The 23,049-nt window shown below is 37.2% G+C and overlaps 2 protein-coding genes across 3 annotated transcripts; both read right to left on the bottom strand.

The window, feature by feature from the left end:
* xab2 (XPA binding protein 2) lies at positions 1–10,007 on the bottom strand. Its single transcript, XM_079864690.1, has 19 exons — positions 9,852–10,007; positions 9,330–9,478; positions 9,123–9,246; positions 8,824–9,021; positions 8,552–8,686; positions 7,528–7,692; positions 7,098–7,242; positions 6,865–7,016; positions 6,649–6,768; positions 6,441–6,572; positions 3,989–4,120; positions 3,783–3,896; positions 3,464–3,626; positions 3,110–3,300; positions 2,899–3,021; positions 2,637–2,808; positions 1,068–1,194; positions 804–913; positions 1–677 (listed from the first exon to the last, which is right to left on the bottom strand). Exons 1-19 carry the CDS (start codon positions 9,891–9,893, stop codon positions 616–618), a joined length of 2,556 nt encoding a protein of 851 aa, XP_079720816.1. The 5' UTR covers positions 9,894–10,007; the 3' UTR covers positions 1–615.
* Positions 10,008–10,781: 774 nt separating this feature from the next.
* On the bottom strand, positions 10,782–22,273 carry LOC307161707 (uncharacterized protein). Of its 2 annotated transcripts, XM_079876605.1 has the most exons (12): positions 22,226–22,273; positions 22,086–22,137; positions 21,799–21,922; positions 19,566–19,741; positions 18,891–19,067; positions 18,665–18,785; positions 18,388–18,548; positions 17,347–17,499; positions 15,439–15,580; positions 15,043–15,344; positions 14,899–14,937; positions 10,782–11,420 (listed from the first exon to the last, which is right to left on the bottom strand). In XM_079876605.1, exons 2-12 carry the CDS (start codon positions 22,110–22,112, stop codon positions 11,019–11,021), a joined length of 1,824 nt encoding a protein of 607 aa, XP_079732731.1. In that variant the 5' UTR covers positions 22,113–22,137; positions 22,226–22,273; the 3' UTR covers positions 10,782–11,018. The 2 variants fall into 2 exon arrangements, with proteins under 2 accessions (XP_079732731.1, XP_079732730.1); XM_079876604.1 differs by having other exon boundaries at positions 22,086–22,252.
* Between the last annotated feature and the right edge of the window lie 776 nt (positions 22,274–23,049).

The raw sequence follows: 23,049 nt of genomic DNA, 5'->3' as shown, positions 1-23,049 counted from the left end.
AAGAAGATTAACTCACAGAACTATTTTAATCTAATTATGGAGGAACAGGGAATTTGTTTTTTTCTCATTCTTTGGTTTTCCATTTTTCTTTGTAGTAGAACCAGCACTTAATGTACTGCTCATTAACAAATACAATTACGCTTATTGATATAAACAGCCTCAAACATCTTTAAAAGAATACACGTACATCCCATTACAAACAGAATAAGAAACTTGAACAAAAAGAAAGTTTAGATCAATAACCAGATGTGCCAAACTGACATATTAGTGAAACCACAGCATTCAGATTCAACAGCTCCACCCATGTGTCTGTGTAACGATGGGCAGAGCCTTCTGAGACTTTGCAGTATTGCAACCTGATACCAAATAATTTGTAGATGTCATGCATGGGGATTGATCTTTTAATGTACATAGCCAGAGGGAAAACAATGCAATTCTAGCGCTTTAACATTTTTTCTAACCAATGTCATTATGAAAAAAAATGAAAGCATACAAATGCTGCAAAGAGTGACACCATGTGGTCTGAATTGGTATTGCTAAAGTGTAGCAAACCATTTACATAATTCATGTTGCTAATAATTTTCACTGTTTCTTGGTTACTGAACTGCAACAAAATTAGTCCTCCTTTAGTCCTCCGAAGACAGCAGTAGGGACAGACTTCTGCTCCAACTGGACTTCTGAAATGACACGCATGCAAATTGATCAGCAATTGTTCAAAGACAGAACACTCAAAATCAAAATGCTGATGAAGTGTTCGAGTATCTAGGAAAAAAACAAAACAATCATGTCTCATCTGAACTAACCATCCGGTTCCCCATCCTCTGCATCCTCATCATCATCATCATCAATGTCAATCTCATCAGGATTAGCTTGTTTGGCCAGTTCGGCGAGTTCACTGCGAGAGGTGTCACTTCTGTACAAATCAAACAAATGTCAAGTGATGTAAACAGCACAATAGAAACTTCATTGCCAAAGAGGGCAGAATCGTTTAAATAAGCCATTGAGCCGGGCTTGTGCTCTGATTGGTTTGTGTGGCCCGCCTCAGACTAGGGCACAGCTGTACACACCTGACGAAAAGGATCTTGTCTTTAGCTTTGGGTTTGTCCTGTTCGGCCTCCACAGCCAGTTGCTGAGCCTTCTGCTCCAGAAGCCTCATGTCATCCACTCCGCTCTGCCCCGGAGCAAGATCTGACACTGAAACACACAGCACAAACGTTTACCCAATACCCACACACTGGATAATGATAATATGCTGTTACATAACCTCAGTTTGTAGATTACTCCAACACCCATTTGCTTACCACATAAATTTCACATGCAAATATAGATTGTCATTCTAGAAAATAACAGATTCTGTACCATTCTCAAGTTATTTTAGTATAATATATATTCTATTATAGTATTTATTAATATTTTAATTAGCTTTAATTGTTATATATATTTTCATATTTCATTTCAAAGTTTTAGTAATTATGCATGTCATTTATATATACATATATATACATATATATATATATATATATATATATACACACATATACATATATATATATATATATATATATATATATATATATATATATAGTAGCTTTAATTTACTTTTCAGTTTTCATTTTTAAAACTTCAACTAAACATATAGTTATAAGCTTGAGTACTTCAACTTAAATAGTTTTTTTTTAAAGTTTTGTCTAATATTTATATTTCATTTTATTTCGGCCTTAATTCAATTAACAAAACCAATTTTTATTTGTTTTCAAATTTAGTTAACAATTGAAACACTACTCCAGTTATTAGTGTGGAAGAATCAACTGTTTTTATAAAGACACATTTTTCCTGCAAAGTGAACATGAAACAACAGCCACAACAGTAGCCCAAATCAACTTTTGACTAATGTTCAAGCCTAAAGAACATATTAAAAACAATACATTTTGATTTCCTGTTGGCTTTAAAGGGGTCATAACATGTATTTTTCATTTTAATATGTTCCTTGAGGTTCATATACGCTAATAAAGGTTTTTGCACAAAAAACCCCAAATATATATGCAGGAATGATTTTTTTTCACCCCTCATTCTGACCCTGTCTGAAATTGACACGTTTTTAAGGAGCGGCTCCTTTAAGGCTTGTCAGTAAACAGCCACTGTTATGATTATAACTTCATTGCACTGGAAACAGTTTCAACGCCCACTGTCTATTGCACAAGAGTAAGTGTTGTGAAATTTAATGATGAAGCATTATTTAAGCTAAAAATGGCCGCATCTGCTCTTATGTTAAACACTAAGGTGGATGCGGTATCCAGTGTAGACAGCGTCAGTGATTATAATGGGTTTTATTTGATTTTGACGAGTGTTAACCGACTGAACACCAGTGGGCGGGGCTAATTGTGTGATGGTGTACAATGATTCGTTGACGTCTTGCTCTAGAGGCAGTCATATGCAAATCTATTTTCCTATGTGACGTCACAGATCCCACGATACCCAAACGAACCATTTTTTGAAGCTTGATTCCACAAATGCTTTTTTTCTACACGAGGAGGACGTTAAGCTATGAAACTGTTTTAATGCTACAAAGACCTCTAACACGTCAAAATCTCAATTTGATTTCTCATGTCATGACCCCTTTAATGAATGAAACTTGCCTGTTCCAGTAGCATTAGTGGTTGCCTTGAGCATCTGAGAGGACATGAAGTTGACTTGTGTATTGTATGTGGCCTGCACACTGCGCTTGATCCGCAGCATCTCACGGATGGTGTCCTCGTTACCGTGGCGAATCTCAAACTCCTTCCAGCTTTGCCAGAAATGAGCGGTCAACTGTTCAAGAAATGGTACGGGAGGGCGTTCAAAATCCAGCATCACAGACAACATGACCAAAGTAATGTGCAACGGTGAGGTAAGATTTACCCTGGGATCACAGATCTGAGAGCAGTAAGAGTAGATGGCTCTCGCTCTGTCAATCTCTCCAAGTTTGCTCTCCATGTCAGCGAAGCGCAGGCACATGTCTCTGGCGTGTTCATCTGGCAGGACCTGCACCAGACCAAGTTAACTCATTACTGCACAAAACATGTTATAAATCCTGATATATTTTCTAAGCGATGCCAGCTGAGTGGTTTACCTCAATGGCTTTCTGATAGATGGCTCTTGTGTGAGTGACTCCATAAATCTCTGCTGCGCGTTTGATGTAGATGTTGAACATCTGATGGCGTTCCTGTGGCTCTACAGCCGAAGTGGCTCTCTCATACACAGCCATGGCATGTCGCGCCAAACCGTACTCCTCTTCCAGCTTAGCATACAGCAGGTAGATCGCTGTTAAACAACACAAATTAAATCAGGACCTGGGCTTCTGTATCTAACAGAGTTGGCTATGCATTTCCAACGGTTAGAGCTGATCAAATGGATTCTAGATTTTATGATAAACATTTTAAATGAATGCAGTTAATCGTATAATTTTGTGTTTCTGTATTATTACTTTTGGCATATTTAGGAGGACACCTATCCAGCGCTTGCTCAAACAGATCTCGTGCTCTCTCCAGCTTCTTGCCTCCATATCGGTCGATGAACTTAGTGAGGTACGTGTTCCAGATGTCATGGACATTAGGCCACCTAAAGAGGGCAATGCCACGCTCATATGCCTACGATCAAAATTAAATCCAGATTTATTTATAAACAAATATGATTTGATGAATAAATAAACATGTTTGTTAAAGCGAAAATATATAAATTCCCAAAAGAATAATGAATAAAACAGAAGGTCATGTCCATGTGACAGACTGATTAAATTCCATTACCTTGAAGCTTTCTTCAAAGTAGTTGTGTTCTTCAAGAAACATGGCATAGTTAATGATGATCTGAGGTGTGGCGATGCGGAGGTCAATGATTCGATCATACACCGCCTTTGTGGACTGACAAAAGCGAGTTCCATTAACACACAACATTGCAACAAGATTCTAAGAGTCTTACTGCTAAATCTAGCTTGTTAAATGCAGTCGCATACCTGGAATGTGCCAAGACTCTCCTCCAAATCTGCAAGCATGGACCAAACTTTCAGGGATTTATATACTCGATTCTGCACTGGTTCTGATGCGTCAAAATACTCTGCTTTTCTTGACGGAATCGCTGTTGCTTTCTGAGAAGAAAAAGATTGTCAACATCTGGAAAAAGTTTGATGACATGAAAATTCCTACTGATCTCCAACTTTATCACTTACTGCAAAGAAACTGGGCTGCAAAATGACTTAAAATATTGTAATATAAAATAATTAATAATAGCAATGCTGAAAGCCGTTAAAAATCGATATATACATAGTGGTCAATTTTCCAATTAAATTATCAAAATATGAGGAAAATGTGTTACAGTTCTTAAATGGTTTAAATATGAGGGAAGAACATAACACTAAACTTGGTTAAAGGTACAATATGCAAGAATTTTTTGCCGCTAGAGGGCGCTACATTCCAAACAACAACAACGGCGTAGCTTGATGACGATGTGAAGGAGCGTGGAATGATGGAAACTGTCGTTTTAAACTCCACCGTGGATGTAAATCAGTCAGACGGTAATAGAAAAATCATGTTCATGGATGAGGCTAAGTTCTATTTTTATAATGACATGCTTTTTGTGGCGAGGGGGGCGTGGTTCAGCGCGGTCTGTAATGGGAAAGAGAAGAGACGAGCGGGACGCAAGTAGGTCAAGTGCAAATGACGAACACCTGTGTCTTATTGCTGTGATCTGCGTGGAGAGACCGCTTATAAGCCGCGCTGGAACGAGAGAGACTGGAGAGAAAATTGGACGCAGAGAAAGAAAACCGGTGGATCCGAGCTCTCATTTTGGAACTGTTTTGTGCCGTCGCGGTTGCCACGGTGAATGCGCGTTGTGCACGACTTTTGTTTGTTTTGCTTTATTTTTCCCAGTCACTTTATTAATCCCTGTCTTCTTCCTTCCTGACTCTTGAACCTCATCACACTTTTATTTCATTCAAATGAATTAACCGCAAGAAAAGTAAGGTTTAATACTAAATTTGTTATCATAGATGTTACTGTATGTCGAATTCATTGTTGTGATAACGCGGCGCAGTTTTACGTGTTCTAAACAATTGTTGTAGAAGTACATTCGAACATACCCACATCATTTGCCAAAATACTGATTAATCTTTATGTATAACACATGCTATATTTATTTACATGGCCATAAACACCAGACGTGATAAACAATGTCAATAAACTAAACACAAATCTAAAGCAATAATACTTCACTTACATAAACATAACTATTACCGAATGCTACATTTGGAAAATATAAAATTAAGCATGCTTTGTCAACAGAACCAGCTGCAAGAATAATTGTGTTCCATAACGACTGCAAGAAACAAGCTAACGTTTGTTGCTTGATAAACGCTACAACTACAACTTCCGAATTTGTCCAGGACTCCACGCAGTACGAGCGGAAACCGAGGGTAACGCGGATATGACGCAATTGACTGGCGACTCCCAGCTCACCCCTGCTCTAACGCCCCGTTTCCTTGGTTAAAATCGCAATTTTCTCACGATTTAAAAATAGTTGGAAACATTTGGGATATTGTAAGTAATCAACTTAACAAAATATATAACACTGGCCTTGAGATTATGGGATATTTTAATGCAAAATTCTTACATATTGTACCTTTAAGGTATTCGCCTGACAAAATTAGCAAAACTACAGATACAGGTTGTATTTATATTTAATAAATCTTGACTGATTGGACAAGTTGTAAGTGCCTGATTGAGGTTGTACTGCGAATGAGAATGTAAGAATAAGAGTTTTTAATAAATAAGTTGTTTTTCAGTGAATGGCATTTTACACATTTGTGACTATTTGTCTGCAACTTCAGATTCAAAATACAGGTTTGAGACTATTTTCTGCAATTGCAAATCTCAACATTCAAATTCAGATTTTTTTGTATTTTACAGATTTTCACATTGGAGCTGTGAGTGTAAATTGGCATTAAAGTGTATGAATATATATTGTAAGTTGTCAAATTCACATCTACATGCCCCTGAGTTTTGCTACACTTTTACCTTTATAGCCTGGCCAAAAATGATGTTGGCAGAATCTAACATGTCTCATTACATTACGACAAATAAAACAAATGACTCAAGCTAAACTACGCAATATGCTTACAAATTTGTAATAATTTTTGAATAAAGGGTGATGTCAATTTTCCAAGCTGAAATATTTTCTACTTTAATTTTTCCCCTCAAAAACACTTGCCTTTACTGAGGAACATAGCGTTTTTAAAACTTCTGGAATCATGAAATCGATTTTAGTTAATTATTTGAATCTAATGACACTCCTAGTTTATGTTATAATAGCAGGTTTTACAGCTTTGTCATTACACCAGAAGTACCAGTGGAAATATAGTTGGGAACCACTGCACTAAAGCACTAGTGGTAATGTGTGACACAGTCTCTTACCCTTAGTATACGCAAAGCCTGGTCATAGTTCTCATGTCTCAGCTCCATCTCTCCATACTCGCACCACACTGCAGCAAGATCATCCACCTGTTTGTAGTTGACCTTTGTGGCCTTCTCGAAGATAGTCCGAGCCTTGAAGTTCAAGTCAAATAGTTAGCCATCAGTTTACAGTAATGTGCCAAGTAATTATCGATGAGAAGTTTCTTACATCATCTAGCTGTTCGTTATCCTCATAGAATCTGGCGAAGGACACCCAGAGATTGTGAGGCTTTCCTGTGGCTTTCACGGGATCTACTGTTTGCACAGCCTCTGTGTATGTGTTGATGATCTACAGGACAAAGCAACATAGGATGTGTAAATCACGCACGACAGTTACATCGAGACAAATATCGACTGATTTAATGATGTAAATGATGTTTCCGACCTGTCGAGGTTGGCCGTCGTAGAGTTTGACTCTCTTGTGCCACTCGTGAACGTTGTGAGGATTCTGACGGAGCAGCACACTGTTTAATAAGAGCGGCCGTCGAGTTATCAGCAACTCAAAACGGGCCAATCGCAACTCCAAGTCGATGTCCTCTACAATGGGGAAATCAGCATTTCTGTAAGACCAACATCAAGGCTTATTTGCATCAAAGGTCTGTAAGAAGAATCTCTCACCATCTTCGTCTTGTCCCAGTTCAGACGTGGTCTCCATCTTGGCAGCGATCATACTCTCTTCAAACTGCGCATAGCTGTCGAAAACCTGGGTGAAATCTCTCACAGTGACTACGGTTAGGATGGCTTCCTCGTATACGTCTCGAGCCTTGAAAAAAACCAAAACAAGATAGTTAATGGTGTGTGTGAACAGAGTTAGTATATTCAGGAGTATAAGAGTCCATTTACAAGACAACGATGTACTAAAAACAGGAAAGTTTCTCCTTTGCGTGTTTCACCTACAGACAACAAGGTGGTCGAAATGATCCCTGTTCACACAGGTCATGTAAAACGTATTATACGTCGACGTGTAAATGAACGGCCAAAATGCATAATTCAGTTTTTAATTGGAAACGGTGTCTTGTAAACGAGCCCTCAGATTTCACAGATTTACCTTCTCAAAGTGTCCACTGCGGATGTAGTAATCCGCCAGAGAACACCAGAGTCTGCCAAGCTGGTCAGTAAAGCGGGTGAGACCTCCTCGGATAATCGCTCCCACGTTTAGTGAGGTCACCTTGTCCGGGTTTTGTGAGATGAGGTCACAGAGCTCGTGCCAAAGCTGTAATTGAATTTCAAGTTTTTATTTTTCCATGTAAAAAATATGGAGAATTTGTATAATGTATAATATATTTGTATGGTGTATAATTCACAAATCTGGATTAATATGGACATAAAGATAGATGCAAATACTTTGATGCATAACAATGCATTGACCTCAGAATGAAGATTGCATGAATTGATTAAGGACTTTAATAATTAAAATTCCTATAATCCAAAATATAATTCTTGACATATTTTCAGCCACCAAATCAAGATCCGCAACCTACATTTGTGTCTTCAGCATTTTTGCCTTCCAGCATGAATTATGCCAAAATAATCTAATCAAACTGTGACCAATTTCAGATTTCATCATACATCATTTAGTAAGGAACCATTATTAAAATAAATCTGTGTCAAATACACTAACGTTCAAAAGTTTGGGGTTAGTAAGATTTTCTTTTTAATGAATACTTTTATTCAGCAAGGATGCATTAAATTGATCATAATAAATTGACAATTAAGACTTTATAATGTTACAAAATATTTCCAATTTAAATAAATGATGCTCTTTTGAACTTTCTATTCAACTAAAAATGCTATAAAACAACTGTCATCATCGTTGATAATAATAACAAATGTTTGTGCATCAAATCATCATATCAGAATGATTTCTGAAGGATCATGTGACACTGAAGACTGGAGTAATGATGCTGAAAATTCAGCTTTGATCACAGGAATAAATTACATTTTAAAATATATTCCAATAGAAAACAGTTTCAATCTTTGACCAAACCCAAACATTTGAACAACAGTAGTTTATTTACACTGCACATGTTTAGGTGGACAAACTCAAAATGTAAAACATGCCATTTGCTGACCTGATAATTGGACTTTCCCTCTTTAGAAACAAAGTTTTCATCATTGACCACAGCTGCCAGTCGGAGCGCAGCTTCATCCAGACGTCCAACTGAACGCAGGTAATCAATGTATTCCTCTGCATTCTCAGGAGACAACTACAGACAGGACAGAGGCTCTTAAACAAGGCAACACAGCAAGCAGAAAGAAATCCTCGAAGCTCAAGGCTTGAAATGTCAACTTATACAGACAATCAAGCGTGTATTTGGTATTCAGCATAATGTCCGTCCCTTACCTTTAGGTAACGACGGAAAACACGAATAGCTGTTTCTGGGAGAGGCAAGTTACGGCCAAAGCGAAGATACAAGGGCCAGATGCGAGGATGCTGGGTAACGGGCAGCGCTCGTAACGCCCGATCGAACGTCCGTCTGCTCCGTGTAATTTTGCATTGAGACACCATGAACTGACAGTAGTCGATCCATATCCTCGGCATCTGAGGAGACATGAATGTGCAACCATCAAATCACACAAGTAACTTTGTCACACAGTGCTGCCGCCAAATAAACATGAAAATGCATGAAATGTCAACTTTACCTTGTGCATAAACACAAGTGCTCTCTCATGACAGTTGTTCACCTCCTCGTATGTTGGATCTGTGACACACTTGCCTTTCACCTGTTTCCGCCTCTCTCTCAGGTAGTTGTACCACAACTTGTAACTGACAGAAAAGAAACAAACATCATTTATGTGTATCAAGCACACAAGTTCATTGTAAGAGAGAACAAGATGACACGTACATACCTGCCAGGCAGCTCTTTTAAAGCTCTTTCATAGATCATATTGAGCACTGACTTCTGAGCATTTTGCTTGTGCTCAATATAACGCATCCAACACTTTACTGAATATGGATTCCTGATGATTTCTTCTTCATAAGGCAAATCATCATCTTCCTGCAAAATACACGAGAGCTTTATGAAACACAGATGCTCAAAAAGATCAAGTTTGAGTAATGGTTACAAGTCAATATAAGGGAACAAGAAAAATGTCGAGCAGAATCATATTTGTTTAATCAAAACAATGCCAAACATATATGCTAACTACTGTTACTCTTATTAAATATGACGTTAATCAATGCAAACAACGACACTCCAGTTGATGTTTGACAGGTAACAAATCACAGATGTTACTAATAAAAATCTTCAGACATTATTTTGGCATAAAGTTATTATCTTATACTCTCGTAGTTAGCAAGCTAATCACAGCTAGCTGAGAACAGGCTCGGTTAAATGTCACGAAACTTATTTAAGACACTCAAATACTTACGAATATAACGTCTGCCTTTCCGTTAAGAGTCGGCATTTTCATTAGCAAGAGAAAAACCGTCTAAAAGTGCTAAAAACTCTGTGAAATTCTTGACAAAACAAACACTTTCCCAACGTGCTGAGATCGTTGAATACAAACGCCCCGCCCTTTCCGAGTGAAGTCGCGTCCTATTGGCTGAGGTGGACCGTGCGCTGGACAGGCAGGTTGTGTCGGGGCTTCTCCTCTAGGGGGAGCCTTGGTGCGTTTTTGAACGGAAGTCAATGGAAGAGAGGCTTCAGTACTCTGAATAACCTTGTTAAATTAATTGAATCTTCAACGTCTTTTCCATTATTCTGCAGTGTGCGAAATTTGGAGTTTACAAATATATTTTTTTTATTACAGTTGAGAATTAACTGTGGTAAACCACTCATTTATTATCATCAGTGTAGTAGAGTCGATGAGTATTTTCACCCTTGAGAAAAAAGTGTGCTGTGCAATTCAAATCTTTACTTGCTTGCAGATTTATAATATTAGAGAAATAAAGGCCACTTAAGTGCATGTCAATTTTGATGTGCTGACTAACATACTAAAGCACATGTAAAGCACTTGATTATAATTTTAACTGGAGTGGGTTTGTTTGACATTACATTTAAAGTTAATGTATTTAAAATGTATTTTATGTAATTACGAATACATTTAAATTTCAATTGAAATGCCATTAAACTATATTTTAGTTGATCATAAATGCTTGTCTGTACATTCGGCAATGCACTTCAACCATATTTCATAACTTACATTTATCATAAATTACATTTAAGATGTACTTAAGTCCTTCCAAAGTAGCCTATGTCAAAAAACACTTCACTTAAGTTCAGCTGATTGCATTTAACATCAATTTAAGTGTATACACAAATGCTGGTAGCGACGGTATGTAATTTGAAAAACAGGTATAAAGCAACACAGAAATATATGTTTATTAATGTCAAACACAACAGAAGCAGCTCAAGCTTATTTGATCAGCCATCACAGCAGATTTATCTGAATACTGCACATTTACACCTTCACTTAATACAGACACACAAATCAAATAAATTCCAGTCAATCAGTTTACTCAACCAACATGTTTCGCTTATTTGTAACATGGCATTCATTCCAGGTGATGTGAAACACATACATTGGACAAGCGTCTTATTTTCTCTTTTCTTTGTTTCCCTCTTTTTTCTCTTTCTTTCCACTGCTCTTTCCCTTCTCCTTCTTAGCCTCTTTGCTGGGCTCTGCTCTGCTGGGTCCATTAATCTGCTGCAGCTGAGCGCTGTGGACTCTTTGGATGAGCGAGAAGTAGTCCTCATGTGGGCTGATTGGACTGGCCGTGTCCCCTGGGTGTGGAGTCGAGGGTCTCGAGTGTTTCTGTCTGGCAGGAGACCGGCGAGGGGACGGAGACCTGGAGCGATGGTTTTTGGGTGGGTTCACATTGAGAGAGATTGGTCTGCCAGGCCTAGCGCTGAGAGGAAGCACTATAGCCTCCCCTGGTTGTCCGATTGTGAGGAAGACTTCAGGGAATGTACACGGCTGATTGTTTACTCCATGCGTCTGAAGGAGACACAAACATAGACTTTAGACCTAGGCGTTCTCAACTTTGGACTTCCAGGCCTAATCAAACACAACTTTAAAATGCTAATCGAGATGTTTTCAGGATTACTAGAAAGTTGTAGGCAGGTGAGCTTGATCAGGGTTGGAGCAAAACTCTGCAGAAAAGTGGACCTCGAGGGCCAGAGTTGAGAACCCCTGCATTTAGACATTAATGTTCAGTCATGAATAAGTAGCCGTCTGGAAAATGGAATACAATATTTAAGTCCTTTTACTTTGAGCTGCAAGATCAGCTCATGTCTAGCACTTCCTTGAAGGTGCACTAAGTTTTCCTTAAGTGTACTTAAAGCCCCCCTGTAATCAATCATTTTATCCCTTAAAACTCGTCTTTGATCACCAAATGACATACTTAAAAATGGCTATCTTCATGTCTTAAAATAGCTTGAATGTAACTCTACACCCTTGCTTCATTTAGTATATGCGGTTCTTTGAATATGCAAATTAGCCCCGCCTCCACTCACTCACACCAGCTCAGAGATCCACTCGTTGACGATCACACGTTGACCTGATTGGTTACAAGGTAGTTTGTGATGTCAGAAACACCAGCGATTTCAAACCGCATTTTTGAGACTGTCTTTGGTTCACTGCAGTTTTAATGTTATCGTTATCAGCCCGATGAGAAAATTTGGCTAATATCTTAAAGCCGATAAATAATGGATTACTTGCTTCAGCTGAGACACTTCAGATGCGCACTGTTCAACATGATGGTTTTGAATTGCTTGAAATATGATTGCAATCACTTCAAAAAGTAAAATATGGTTAAGTGCAACAGCTTCACAAGTCTTTCACATAGGCTACATAAAATTAACATAGAATAATAGATCATTATATTGTGTGCTTGGTTGGGACATGGCTTTTAATGGTGAGACACTTGTTTTTGTAACCCGGTTCTCACAAATAATATTTAGATTTAATAAATACTCAGCAATGGTGTTGACTTATGAATGTACACATGGTTTGTCTTAAAGCATATTAAAAACACCACTAGACATATAAACAACATTAAAACCTTGATTTTCACCATAGAGGGACTTTAAGTTTTGCTTAACGAAATGAACAGCACTTTTGGCAAATAATGTTATAAAGTATTTTCCATACAACAGCAGTTAATGTAGTGATGGTGATATTTATCACTATGGTGATATTTATATATGAACATAAAAGTGGTCTATAGGCATTTCTTGTGCTATATTGCTCTATATCATATTGTCTTCTGATGCCATATGATAGCTTTGTTTGAGGAACAGACCCAAATTGATGTCGTTATTAATGCATTATTTATAGTGAGCTGTTCGGTCATCATTTACTCACCCTCAAGTTGTTCTAAACCTGAAAGAATATCTTTCTTCTCCTGAACACAAAGGAAGATATTTTGTAACCAAGACAGTAAAGAAGATATACCAAACAGTTGTTGGGCACCATTGACTTCTAGAGTATTTCTCCCATGCTATGGAAGTCAATGGGACTCATCAACTGTTTGGTTACAAACATTCTTCAAAATATCTTCTTTTGTGTTCAGCAGAAGAAAGAAACTCATACAGGTTCGGAACAACTTGAGGGTGAGTAAATAATGACAGAATTTTCAATTGTGGCTAAACTATCCCTTTAACTAAGGTACAATGTTGCAACCAGATCATTAAGTTAGTTGAACTCATCAGGATAGTTCACCCAAAAAGGAAAATTCCTCCCCATCATGTTATTCACAACTCAGATGATTTTCTTTTTTGGAGCTTGAAAGTTTTGGGTCCCACTGACTGTCATGACAAAAAACAGCTGACGCATTGTGACATATTTCGGTCTGTTCCTCACACAAATCTATCATATGACTTCAGAAGGGTTGTATTGTATGGACTACTTTTATAGTGCTTTTATGGCTGTGGGTTTATAACTACATAAAGGTTAGGCTATAGGCTACTAAATACTGACAGAGTTTTCATTTTACATATCGTATTAGGAATTAAAGTTGTGATAAGTAGAGACAGATTTGTCTTCCATGTTTGCGACATACATCTGAGTGAAACTTATTTAGGATTATCGAAAAATAATAAGATGTAAGGCGGGACTTGGTTCTATTGTTGATTGGATTTTGAGATGTGGGCGTTAAAAGAGGCGGGGTTTAAGCGGATTAAATAATTGGATAAGTCCTGCATACATCACCAGAGAGAAGTCTGTCGATTTCACCAGAAGATTGAGTTATGACATTTTGATTAAAGGGGTCATATAATGCCATTTTTGTACAAGCTAATATGATTCTTTAGGGTCTAAATTAAAAGTTTGTAATATACTTTAATTAAAAATTCTCATTAGTATTGTAAGAAAACACTAATTTTACCTGGTCAAAAACAGCTCTGTTTTCAGCACGCCGTTTCAGTGCATGTGTCTTTAAATGATAATGAGCTTTGCTCACCCCGCCCCTCTGTTCTGTGGGTACACCGTATCTAACACAATAACCACGTGTTATTCGTTATAAACGTGTGATTATGAATTATATTGAGAACGTCGTACATAGAAAACATGCCGTAATGTACCTGAGTGTAAACCTTAGACGCATTCATTGTGAAGCCTGCAGCAAGGTTTGCAAATTTCGCAAAGATTAATATAAATACTAATATAAAGGTTAATAAAACATTACACTCACATCTTCTGGAGGTTCAGCAGTAACACGTTGGTACCGATCCGTTTTTTCTCGTTTGTAAAGCTGTCTGGTGTGAAATGATTCGCGTAAACATGAAAGCATGGACGATCGTGGGGAATCCCCGTGAGGGAATCCCCGCGTCAATCCTTTGGGCATATCGCTTCAAAAACAAAACTCAGCCACTGCATCTTCAACGGCTCAGATTTAGGAACATCCAAATGACTGCTGTGTTCCTTATTACATCTAAGAACAGAACACCACAATCGCTTAGACGCCATTCTACTCCAGCATATCAACAATGGCGGACTACTATGACGACGGCTGTCACAGCTCGCTCAGGGCGGGTCTTGTGTTGAAACACGGCTGTCAATCACAATCGCGGGAGGGGCGTACGATCTTATGACGTCACAATATCGAACGGCTTGATTTCATAGATGGTCAAACATATATGGAGATTAAAACAAAACCACTGGATGGATTTTAATCATGATAGGATGGTTGTGTACAGGCACTGCCAACAGACATTTCAGTGCAATCAACTTGTAAAAGTGCATGTACCATTATATGACCCCTTTAAACATTATGAACTATAAAAAATAAACTTACATCGATGAACCGTTCACAATGAGATCAATTAATGCATTTAGAATATACTGTAGATTTTTATTTTATGCTGACTTTGTGTCATTTGCAGACATTCCCTTGTTTCACACTTTTAATGAGAACTTTTCACTTAATAGTCTTTCATTCTGACAAACACGTTTCGTGGTCATTTACTGCACTTACCTGATGTGGAGGGAAGCGCATGGAAATTTGAAATGATATCTGTAAAACAAGAATGTGCTATTAATATCAACCACTTCAGCTCAATTTTCAGGAATCAAAGTCAAAAATAGATGCAGTACACGCTGAAAAAAAAAAGTCCCTCACCTGCGCAGACATGTCATCATACGGTAATCTCTCTCTATCTGACGCTGGGCAAAATGAGGGCGATCTGGGGGGAGGCCTGCCAGGTGTGTCTGAGTCACAGACGGTCAGAGAGGGAGAGGACGGACTGGGACTAGCTTTCTTTGGTGCAGCAGGTGACGCGGGGGTCAGCATGATTTGAGGGGCTGCTTTAATTGTCTCTCTCTTTGTCTCTATTGGCAATGCGCCAAGTGTCACACGTTGATCATCCAGTCGTCCTCTTTGAAAGTTGGCCAGTAGATTGAAAAGGTCCTCAGGATCTTCCGCTGTATGCAACAAGCCAGAAGTACAGTGTGAAAAGTCTGAATTACATTGATTCGGTCATTAATAATCATCATTATCCGAGCAGACTTCAGTTACCTGTGGGATTAGTGTTCGGGCTATTTGGAGAGGAGGAAGGTTTTCTAAAGGGATCAAATGAGCACCGCTGGTCGTCCATTCGCCGATGCTGTGAATGATGCACCAGGGAAAAAAACTGGTCCTGATCAATACAATTCTGTACCTGATTCAGAGAAAGAAAACACTATATGAATCAATGTGAATTTATGATTTTCAGGGGCATTCTACCTTTACCAGACATATTTTACTATCCTAAGAAAAACTATAGTAACTGACAGCATACCACAGACTTATTTTGAACCCACAACATTTATATATATATATATATATTAGTGCAGTCAATCGATTAAAAATGTAACTCCATTAATCACACATTTTTCCTGTGATTAATTACGATTAATCACAATTAAAAACATTTAAGTTTTTAGACGTTTTTAAAAAATATATATATTTTATAATGTAATAATTTCACAGTTAATCTCCAAATTAATGTATAAACAACATAAAGGCAGTATATTTAAAATATTTGTTTAATGGCATCTTTTTGTGAATGAAGGCCAGTATCACTGATACTAATACAGCAACTAATGTCTCAAATGAAAATGACTTTTCCCCCCAGTTTTAAACTTTAATTATAGCCATTTAACATTACAGTGGTAATTGAAATCTATCATCTTTTTTTAAAATATTTATTAGGCTTCAAAAATATAACAACTTTAAACTTAAGTGAACTTAAAACAATTTTCACATAAACCCATAATAAATGTCATATTTACCTATGCCCTTCCTACCTGTCTAACGAGGAATTGAATAAAGTTATCAAACAGTCACTGCATAAATTATAAATTAAATATAGATTAATCCTTATTAAAGAAAACAACAGAGTCAAAATATACTGTATATAAGGGTACGTTTACATGACAACAGTGTACTAAAAATGGAAACGTATTTCCTTTGTGTACAAACATACTGATATTGTCAAAACGATCCCGTTCACACGGATCTACAAAAACAATTAAAACGCTGTATTATTCATGCCAGGCCAGTAGGTGGCGATGTCACTTTGTAAACACTACGCACCTATAGACTGAACACGTGATACGCATGCACATGATGTCACTGTTTTCACAAATTCACATTTTTGTAGTTTACGCAGAGACGATAACAGTATCGTTTTCAAAAGTTTGCATTTTCAGGCCCTCAAAATGCCGTTGTCGTGTAAATGAACGACCAAAATGCATAATTTTTTTTAAAAAGTTTTTAGTTGGAAACGGTGTCATGTAAACGGCCCCTAAGGTTTGCTACACTTTTGTAATGTTCACACAAAGGGCCGTTTACACGTCACTGTTTTCAACCAAAAACTGAAAACTTTTCATGCATTTTGGCCGTTTATTTACACGACAGCGGTGTTTTGGGGGCCTGAAAATGCAAACCTCTGAAAACGGGTTTCAAAGTGCAAGTTTTTGAAAACGACACCGTTGTCTCTGTATAAACTATAAAAGCACGAGTTTGTGAAAATGGTGACATCATGCGCATGCGTATCACATGTTCAGTCTATAGGCGGGTAGTGTTTCTTTACAAAGTGACATCGCCAACTACTGGCCTGGCATGAATAATACAGCGTTTTTAGTCCTTTCCGTGGATTCGTGTGAACGGGGATCGTTTTGACAATGTTGTCGTCTCTATGCAAAACTTTTCAAAAACCAAAAGGAAAAACTTTACCGTTTTTAGTACATCGTTGTCGTTTAAACGCACCCTAAATATTGTGCGAACTAATCTGAGAGCTATAACTTAAGTCATTAAGTTAAGGCAACTTTTTATGCTACTAACGACAACAAAATATATAAAAAATGAAATATATAAAACATATAACATTTGAAATATACAGTAAAATAAATATTATTAAATATAGGCCTCTATATAAAACACCTCAGAGGAAGGACTGAATGATCCTGATCTCCTGGTTGATTCAGATGGAGGGTTAGTCGGGGATACAGGTTGAGAATAAGTCTTCCTTGGGGGGGCAGGAGACCCCAGCTGGATTTTAGGAGCAGAGCAGCACTGATCATCCATCCGAGAGCCCTGCCAAAGAGAAAATAATACAAGCGTGCCTTGTTATCAGGGAGTGCTTTTAAATTAATGATATTCTGTCCAGGTTTCTATTTCTGTGCATGTACCAGTTATGGATACAGGAGAGCGCTAGTAAATGTTGATTAAGATCTTAAAATAAGCCCTTTTTTGCTGGCCAATATTTGAGCTCTTGCCCTTATTAGAGCTGTGCATAGTCTCACAAATGTATCTCAAAGGGGTCGTTTCATCACATTTTCCATGATTTTTAATGCACTAAGAAAATATACTATAATTTTTTAAAACTTTCTCCACATAATTAAATAAATATGTAGGCCTATGTATTGAAATTAAGCTGCATAAATAATGACAGATAAATACATTAACATGGACTACCTTTCAAAAGTTTTGGGTCGGTAAGATTTTTTAATGTTTCTGAAAAAAGTTTCTTCTGCTCACCAAGGCTACATTTATTTGATCAAATATACAGTAACAACAGTAATATTATTAAAATTTAAAATAACTGTTTTCTATTTGAAAAAATATTAGAAATTTGAAATATTCAGAAATATCAGCATCATTACTCCAGTCTTCAGTGTCACATGATCCTTCAGAAATTATTCTGATATAGTGATTTGATGCTCAAGAAACATTTCTGATTATCAATGTTGTGCTGCTTTATATTTGAGTGAAAACCATAATACTTCTTTTCAGGATTCTTTGATGAATAGAAAGTTCAAAAGAACAACATTTATTTGAAATAGAAATCTTTTGTAACATTATAAATGTCTTTACTGACACTTTTGATCAATTAATGCATGCCTGCTGAATAAAAGCATTAATTTCTTTCGGACTTTGGAACCGTATTGTAAAACCGTTTGAAATGTCGGAAGCGTTACACACCTGTATTCTGGAGACCATGTTGAAGAGCTGATCTGATTCCTGAGCTGTCATCCCAGGAGGTGCTTGTTTTCCTGGCAACGGCTTTAGCGTCACCCGCTGGTCATCGAACCGTCGATTTTGGGTGTTAGAAATGAGATTAAAAAAATTCTCGACATCTTGATCTGTTTAAAGGGTGTATACAAACATGCACTTAGTAAAGAACCTTCTCTGATTGGTTGGCTTTTTAATGCATTTGTTGTATTATTAACTTGATAAAACTTTATTATTACAGACTAACCTGACTGGCTGTTTTCCATACGTCTGGGTGAAGGCGATAAGGGGTTAATGGAGCAGCACTGTTCATCCATACGTCCACGTTGTGTTTGACTAACTAGACACAACAGCTGGTCCTGCTCACCCTGATGAATTAAGAACAAGAATAACAGGCTTTTGTACTTTAAGTAAGTAGGAAGTTTTGAGAGAAAGTATCTGAGGCCACTGTAAAAATATGCATTCATACTCACTTGAAAACTTTCCATTCTGTCCTTGTCTGATGTGGGGTTGAATGAGGCTGATCTGGTTCTGAGCGTGTTATAAGTGTCTGAATCAGCAGGAGGTTGAGGATTGTAGCTCACTCTTCTCACAGAGTCCGGGGCCTCAGGGGTCAGGGTGTTTTTTGGATGGGTCTGTTTCCTGAAACTCTACATTGCAGGTTAAGAAATTTGAAGATAAAAAACTTTCTTTTCAATTCTTTCCTGTATATACAATAAAAAATAAATTACAGGATTTACTTGGAAAAAAAAGGCTAGGAAACAATTTTCGGTTGCACTTAATTTTGTACTTACAGCATACTTAAAAAGTACTGGGTAATATAACTACATGGGTTAAGGTTAGGTTTATGGGTAGATTCAGGGTTAGTACTTGTTAAAAGTAGTTGTTATGTACTATAATAAGTACATAGTATGTATATGCAGAACAGGGCAGTAAAATAAAATGCTACAAAATTTCAAATATACATACAAATAATTCAGAAATTGCTAGTAAATTTCACAAATAATTACAATGAAATGGCAAGTAACAGGGAATTAAATGTGACATTTTGAAATAGAAAGACTAAAACAGTATTTTCTTGTAAAACATGCTCCAATAAACTTTGTTTTACTAATCAGATGTCCTCCAAAGTTCACTGGAAAACTCACATGAGCTCGGCTGACCATGTTGCAAAACTGATCAAAGTTTGTCTTCAGTACATTTCCATCTTTCGGATCTCTGATGGAGAATGCCTCCATCCCTGGCAATGAACTAAGCGTCACTCGTTGGTCATCTAATCGTTGGCTCTGACTCTTGACCAGGAACTGTAAAAAGTCATCGCCATCTGCCGCAGTGTCGTCCAAAGAAACATGAACATGTAAAAGTTACTTTTAAGGCAGGACACTACAGACAAAACCTGTGCTTTTTCATGCACTGGTCAATTTGGAGTATTTTGGGTTATTTTTGCTTCCACAACAGTCAGATACCTGCACTTCAGCAGCACTTATATACACCAAAATTAGTTTTATTACTGTCAATACAGAGCCCGGGGACACGTGGTGGAAATATGGGATGGGAGGAAAACATTTTTTCAAAGCTTTTGCATTCTCTCACAAAACTTTTGCGTTCCCCAGAGAAATTTTGCATTTGCTTGCAAAGATATTTGCGTCCATTCGCAAACTTTTCGGCAAAAACTGTTGTGAGTTTGGACAAATACTTTCTGATTAATTTATCGCTGACAGTGGTTCAGTTCTATGGAGAACCTAAAGGGACATGGTGAAGGAAAAAAATATGAGACGGGATGAAAAATTATTTGTCAATGCTTTTGCGTTCTCTCATGAATGTTTTGCGTTTCGCCAAGAAACTTTACGTTCGCTCGCAAACTTTTGTATTCGCTCGCAAAGATATTTGCATTTGTTCGCAAACTTTTCCGCTCACTTGCAAACTTTTGCATTCTCTTGCAAAGATATTTGCGTTCATTCGTAAAATTTTCCGCTTACTTGCAAACTTTTGCATTCTCTCGCAAAGATATTTGCATTCGTTTGTAAACTTTGCGCTCACTCACAAAGGTATTTGCATTCACTCGCAAAGATATTTGCGTTCATTCCTAAACTTTTGCGCTCACTTGAAAACTTTTGCATTCTCTCGCAAAGATATTTGCGTTCATTTGTAAACTTTTTCGCTCACTCGCAAAGGTATTCGCATTCGTTCGCAAACTTTTCCATTCACTTGCAAACTTTTGCATTCTCTCCCAAAGATATTTGCGTTCGCTCGCAAACTTTTACATTCCCCCGAGAAACTTTGCATTTGCTCGCAAAACCTTTGTTTTCTCTCTGAAACATATTTGTGCTTGCTTGCAAACTTTTGCATTCTCTCGTAAAGATATTTGTATTTGTTCGCAAACTTTTCCGTTCACACAAACTTTTGCTTTCTCTCGCAAAGATATTTGCGTTTGTTCGCAAACTTTTCGATTCACTCGCAAACTTTTCCATTCTCTTGCAAAAATATTTGCGTTTGTTCGCAAACTTTTCCGCTCACTCATAAACCTTTGCATTTTCTCTTAATGTTATTTGTGCTCGCTCGCAAAATGTTTGTGTTCCCCCGAGAAACTTTGTTCCACGAGAAACCTTCCGCTCGCTTGCAAAACCTTTGCGTTCTCTCTGAAAAGATAATTGCATTTGTTCGCAAACGTTTCCGTTCTCTCGCAACAATTTTTTTGCGAACGGACGCAAAGTTTCTCGATGGAACGCAAAAGTTTTGCGAGAGAAAGCAAAAGCATTGAAATCTTTTTCCCCCAATCCCATAATTTTCCCTCCACCATGTCCCTTTAAGGGCTCTGTAAAAAAGAGATATCACAATCCCCTCTGTAAAAACCAATGACTCTAATAAGTCAACAAAAAGACATTTGAACCTGGGTTTATCCAAAGTTCATATTTCTGATATGGAAATGTATGTGAATTAGTTCATATTTATTCAAAATTGCCTTATTTGCATCTAGTGCTGTCAAATCGCTTAATCGTGATTAATTACATCTAACATGAAAGTTTTTGTTTATGTGTGTGTGTGTGTGTGTGTGTGTATGTATATCTATATATATATGTGTGTGTGTGTGTGTGTGTGTGTGTGTGTGTGTGTGTAAATATATATATATACATACACACGCGCGCGCGCGCGCACACACACACACACACACACACACACACACACACACACACACACATAAACAAACTTTTATGTTAGAATTGATTAATCGCGATTAATCGATTTGACAGCATTTTAGAAAACTGGAAATACAAAAGCATTTGTCTTAATGTGCTGTGATTAATCAACTGTGTAAATAGGGTGATGCCTATTTTTTATTTATTTTTAATTACCATTACCAAAATTACAAAGAGATCTGACCTGGGCTGTTGGCATGAAGTTGTTGAGGTTTTGTTGGACCCAATGTGCAGCGCTGTTCATCTAATCTTCCACGCTGAGCGTTACTAACGAGGGAAAACAATTGGTCCTCTTTCCCTGAAACTTGCTGCGAGGACCGAACATTTCAATCAATTTGAACATTCTTAACAGGTTTTAGTAAACATACACTGTTAATAATGATTCATATCAATGAAGTAATAATCAAATATAGCAGAAAAGTTTAGGGTAAAAAGTTTAGAAATGTAAACAAATATATATATATGAAATACCTCCATGTTGTCCGCCACAGATGTCATCTCCTACAATCTTCATGTGTATATTCTAATTATTAAGATACAAATATCAATATCTTCTTTAGAACAAGTATTAAAATTTCTGTCATAGTGCAATCTAATACTTGTGTACAAACTTGCGAGCAAGCTTCTCTCTCCAGACTGAAGTAAAGCTCTACCAGGACGGATGGATGGATAGCTTTTAGAGGGTCTTAAGCTTTGAATATAAACCCGCACCCATTAGGAAACCTAGACGGGGGCAGTCTTTAATCCCAGATAAAAACAGTTAATCCTCTCTATCATGCAGCGATGATCTTTTATCATGGGAGACAATTATTGGAGCAGTGACATCAGTATCAACAGAGACCTTCTGACACCATCAGTCTGAATTTAGGTTTAGGTTAACTCTATGGAAATGATTAATGGATTTCTAAAAACCCGCAGACAATAGGTTTAAACAATTGTACAAATATGTATAAAATTAGGATGTGAAACTCAAAAAAAATGTTTTTATTATTATTTAACAAATGGTCAGTGAAATGAAGTACTTAACTTTCAATGAAAATACAAACTGCAGCTTCAGGGAGTCAAACTATTAGCTTTTTGCATTTTATTTTTACCATGCTATCGAATTCTGGATTGTAGAAGAATAGGACGCAGTAAAAGAAAGTTCAACACTCTTACTTCAGCAATAAAAGAAATAAAGAAACTCAAATGTGATGTAAATCTGAAGTCATTTTCGCTTATTGGTGTGGTTGAATCAGATCATTGAACATCAGCATCAAAGACATTGGTTAAAAAAAGTGAGATTAAATACATAGTCTATTTGTGTTATTTAACTATTGCATGTTTGTGTAATATTCTGAATTTGCATTTCACTGTTTTCATTCATTTTGAGGGATACTGAATCTGTTTTTGTGCGAGTGAGATGAGTAAATGCTCACATTAATCTAGATCTACA

This window comes from Squalius cephalus (genome assembly GCF_949319135.1).
Source record: "Squalius cephalus genome assembly, chromosome: 1".
In the NCBI taxonomy this organism is placed as follows: domain Eukaryota; kingdom Metazoa; phylum Chordata; class Actinopteri; order Cypriniformes; family Leuciscidae; genus Squalius; species Squalius cephalus.
The sequence above is the reverse complement of the archived record's forward strand: the minus strand, read 5'-3'. Positions and strand labels throughout refer to the sequence as shown.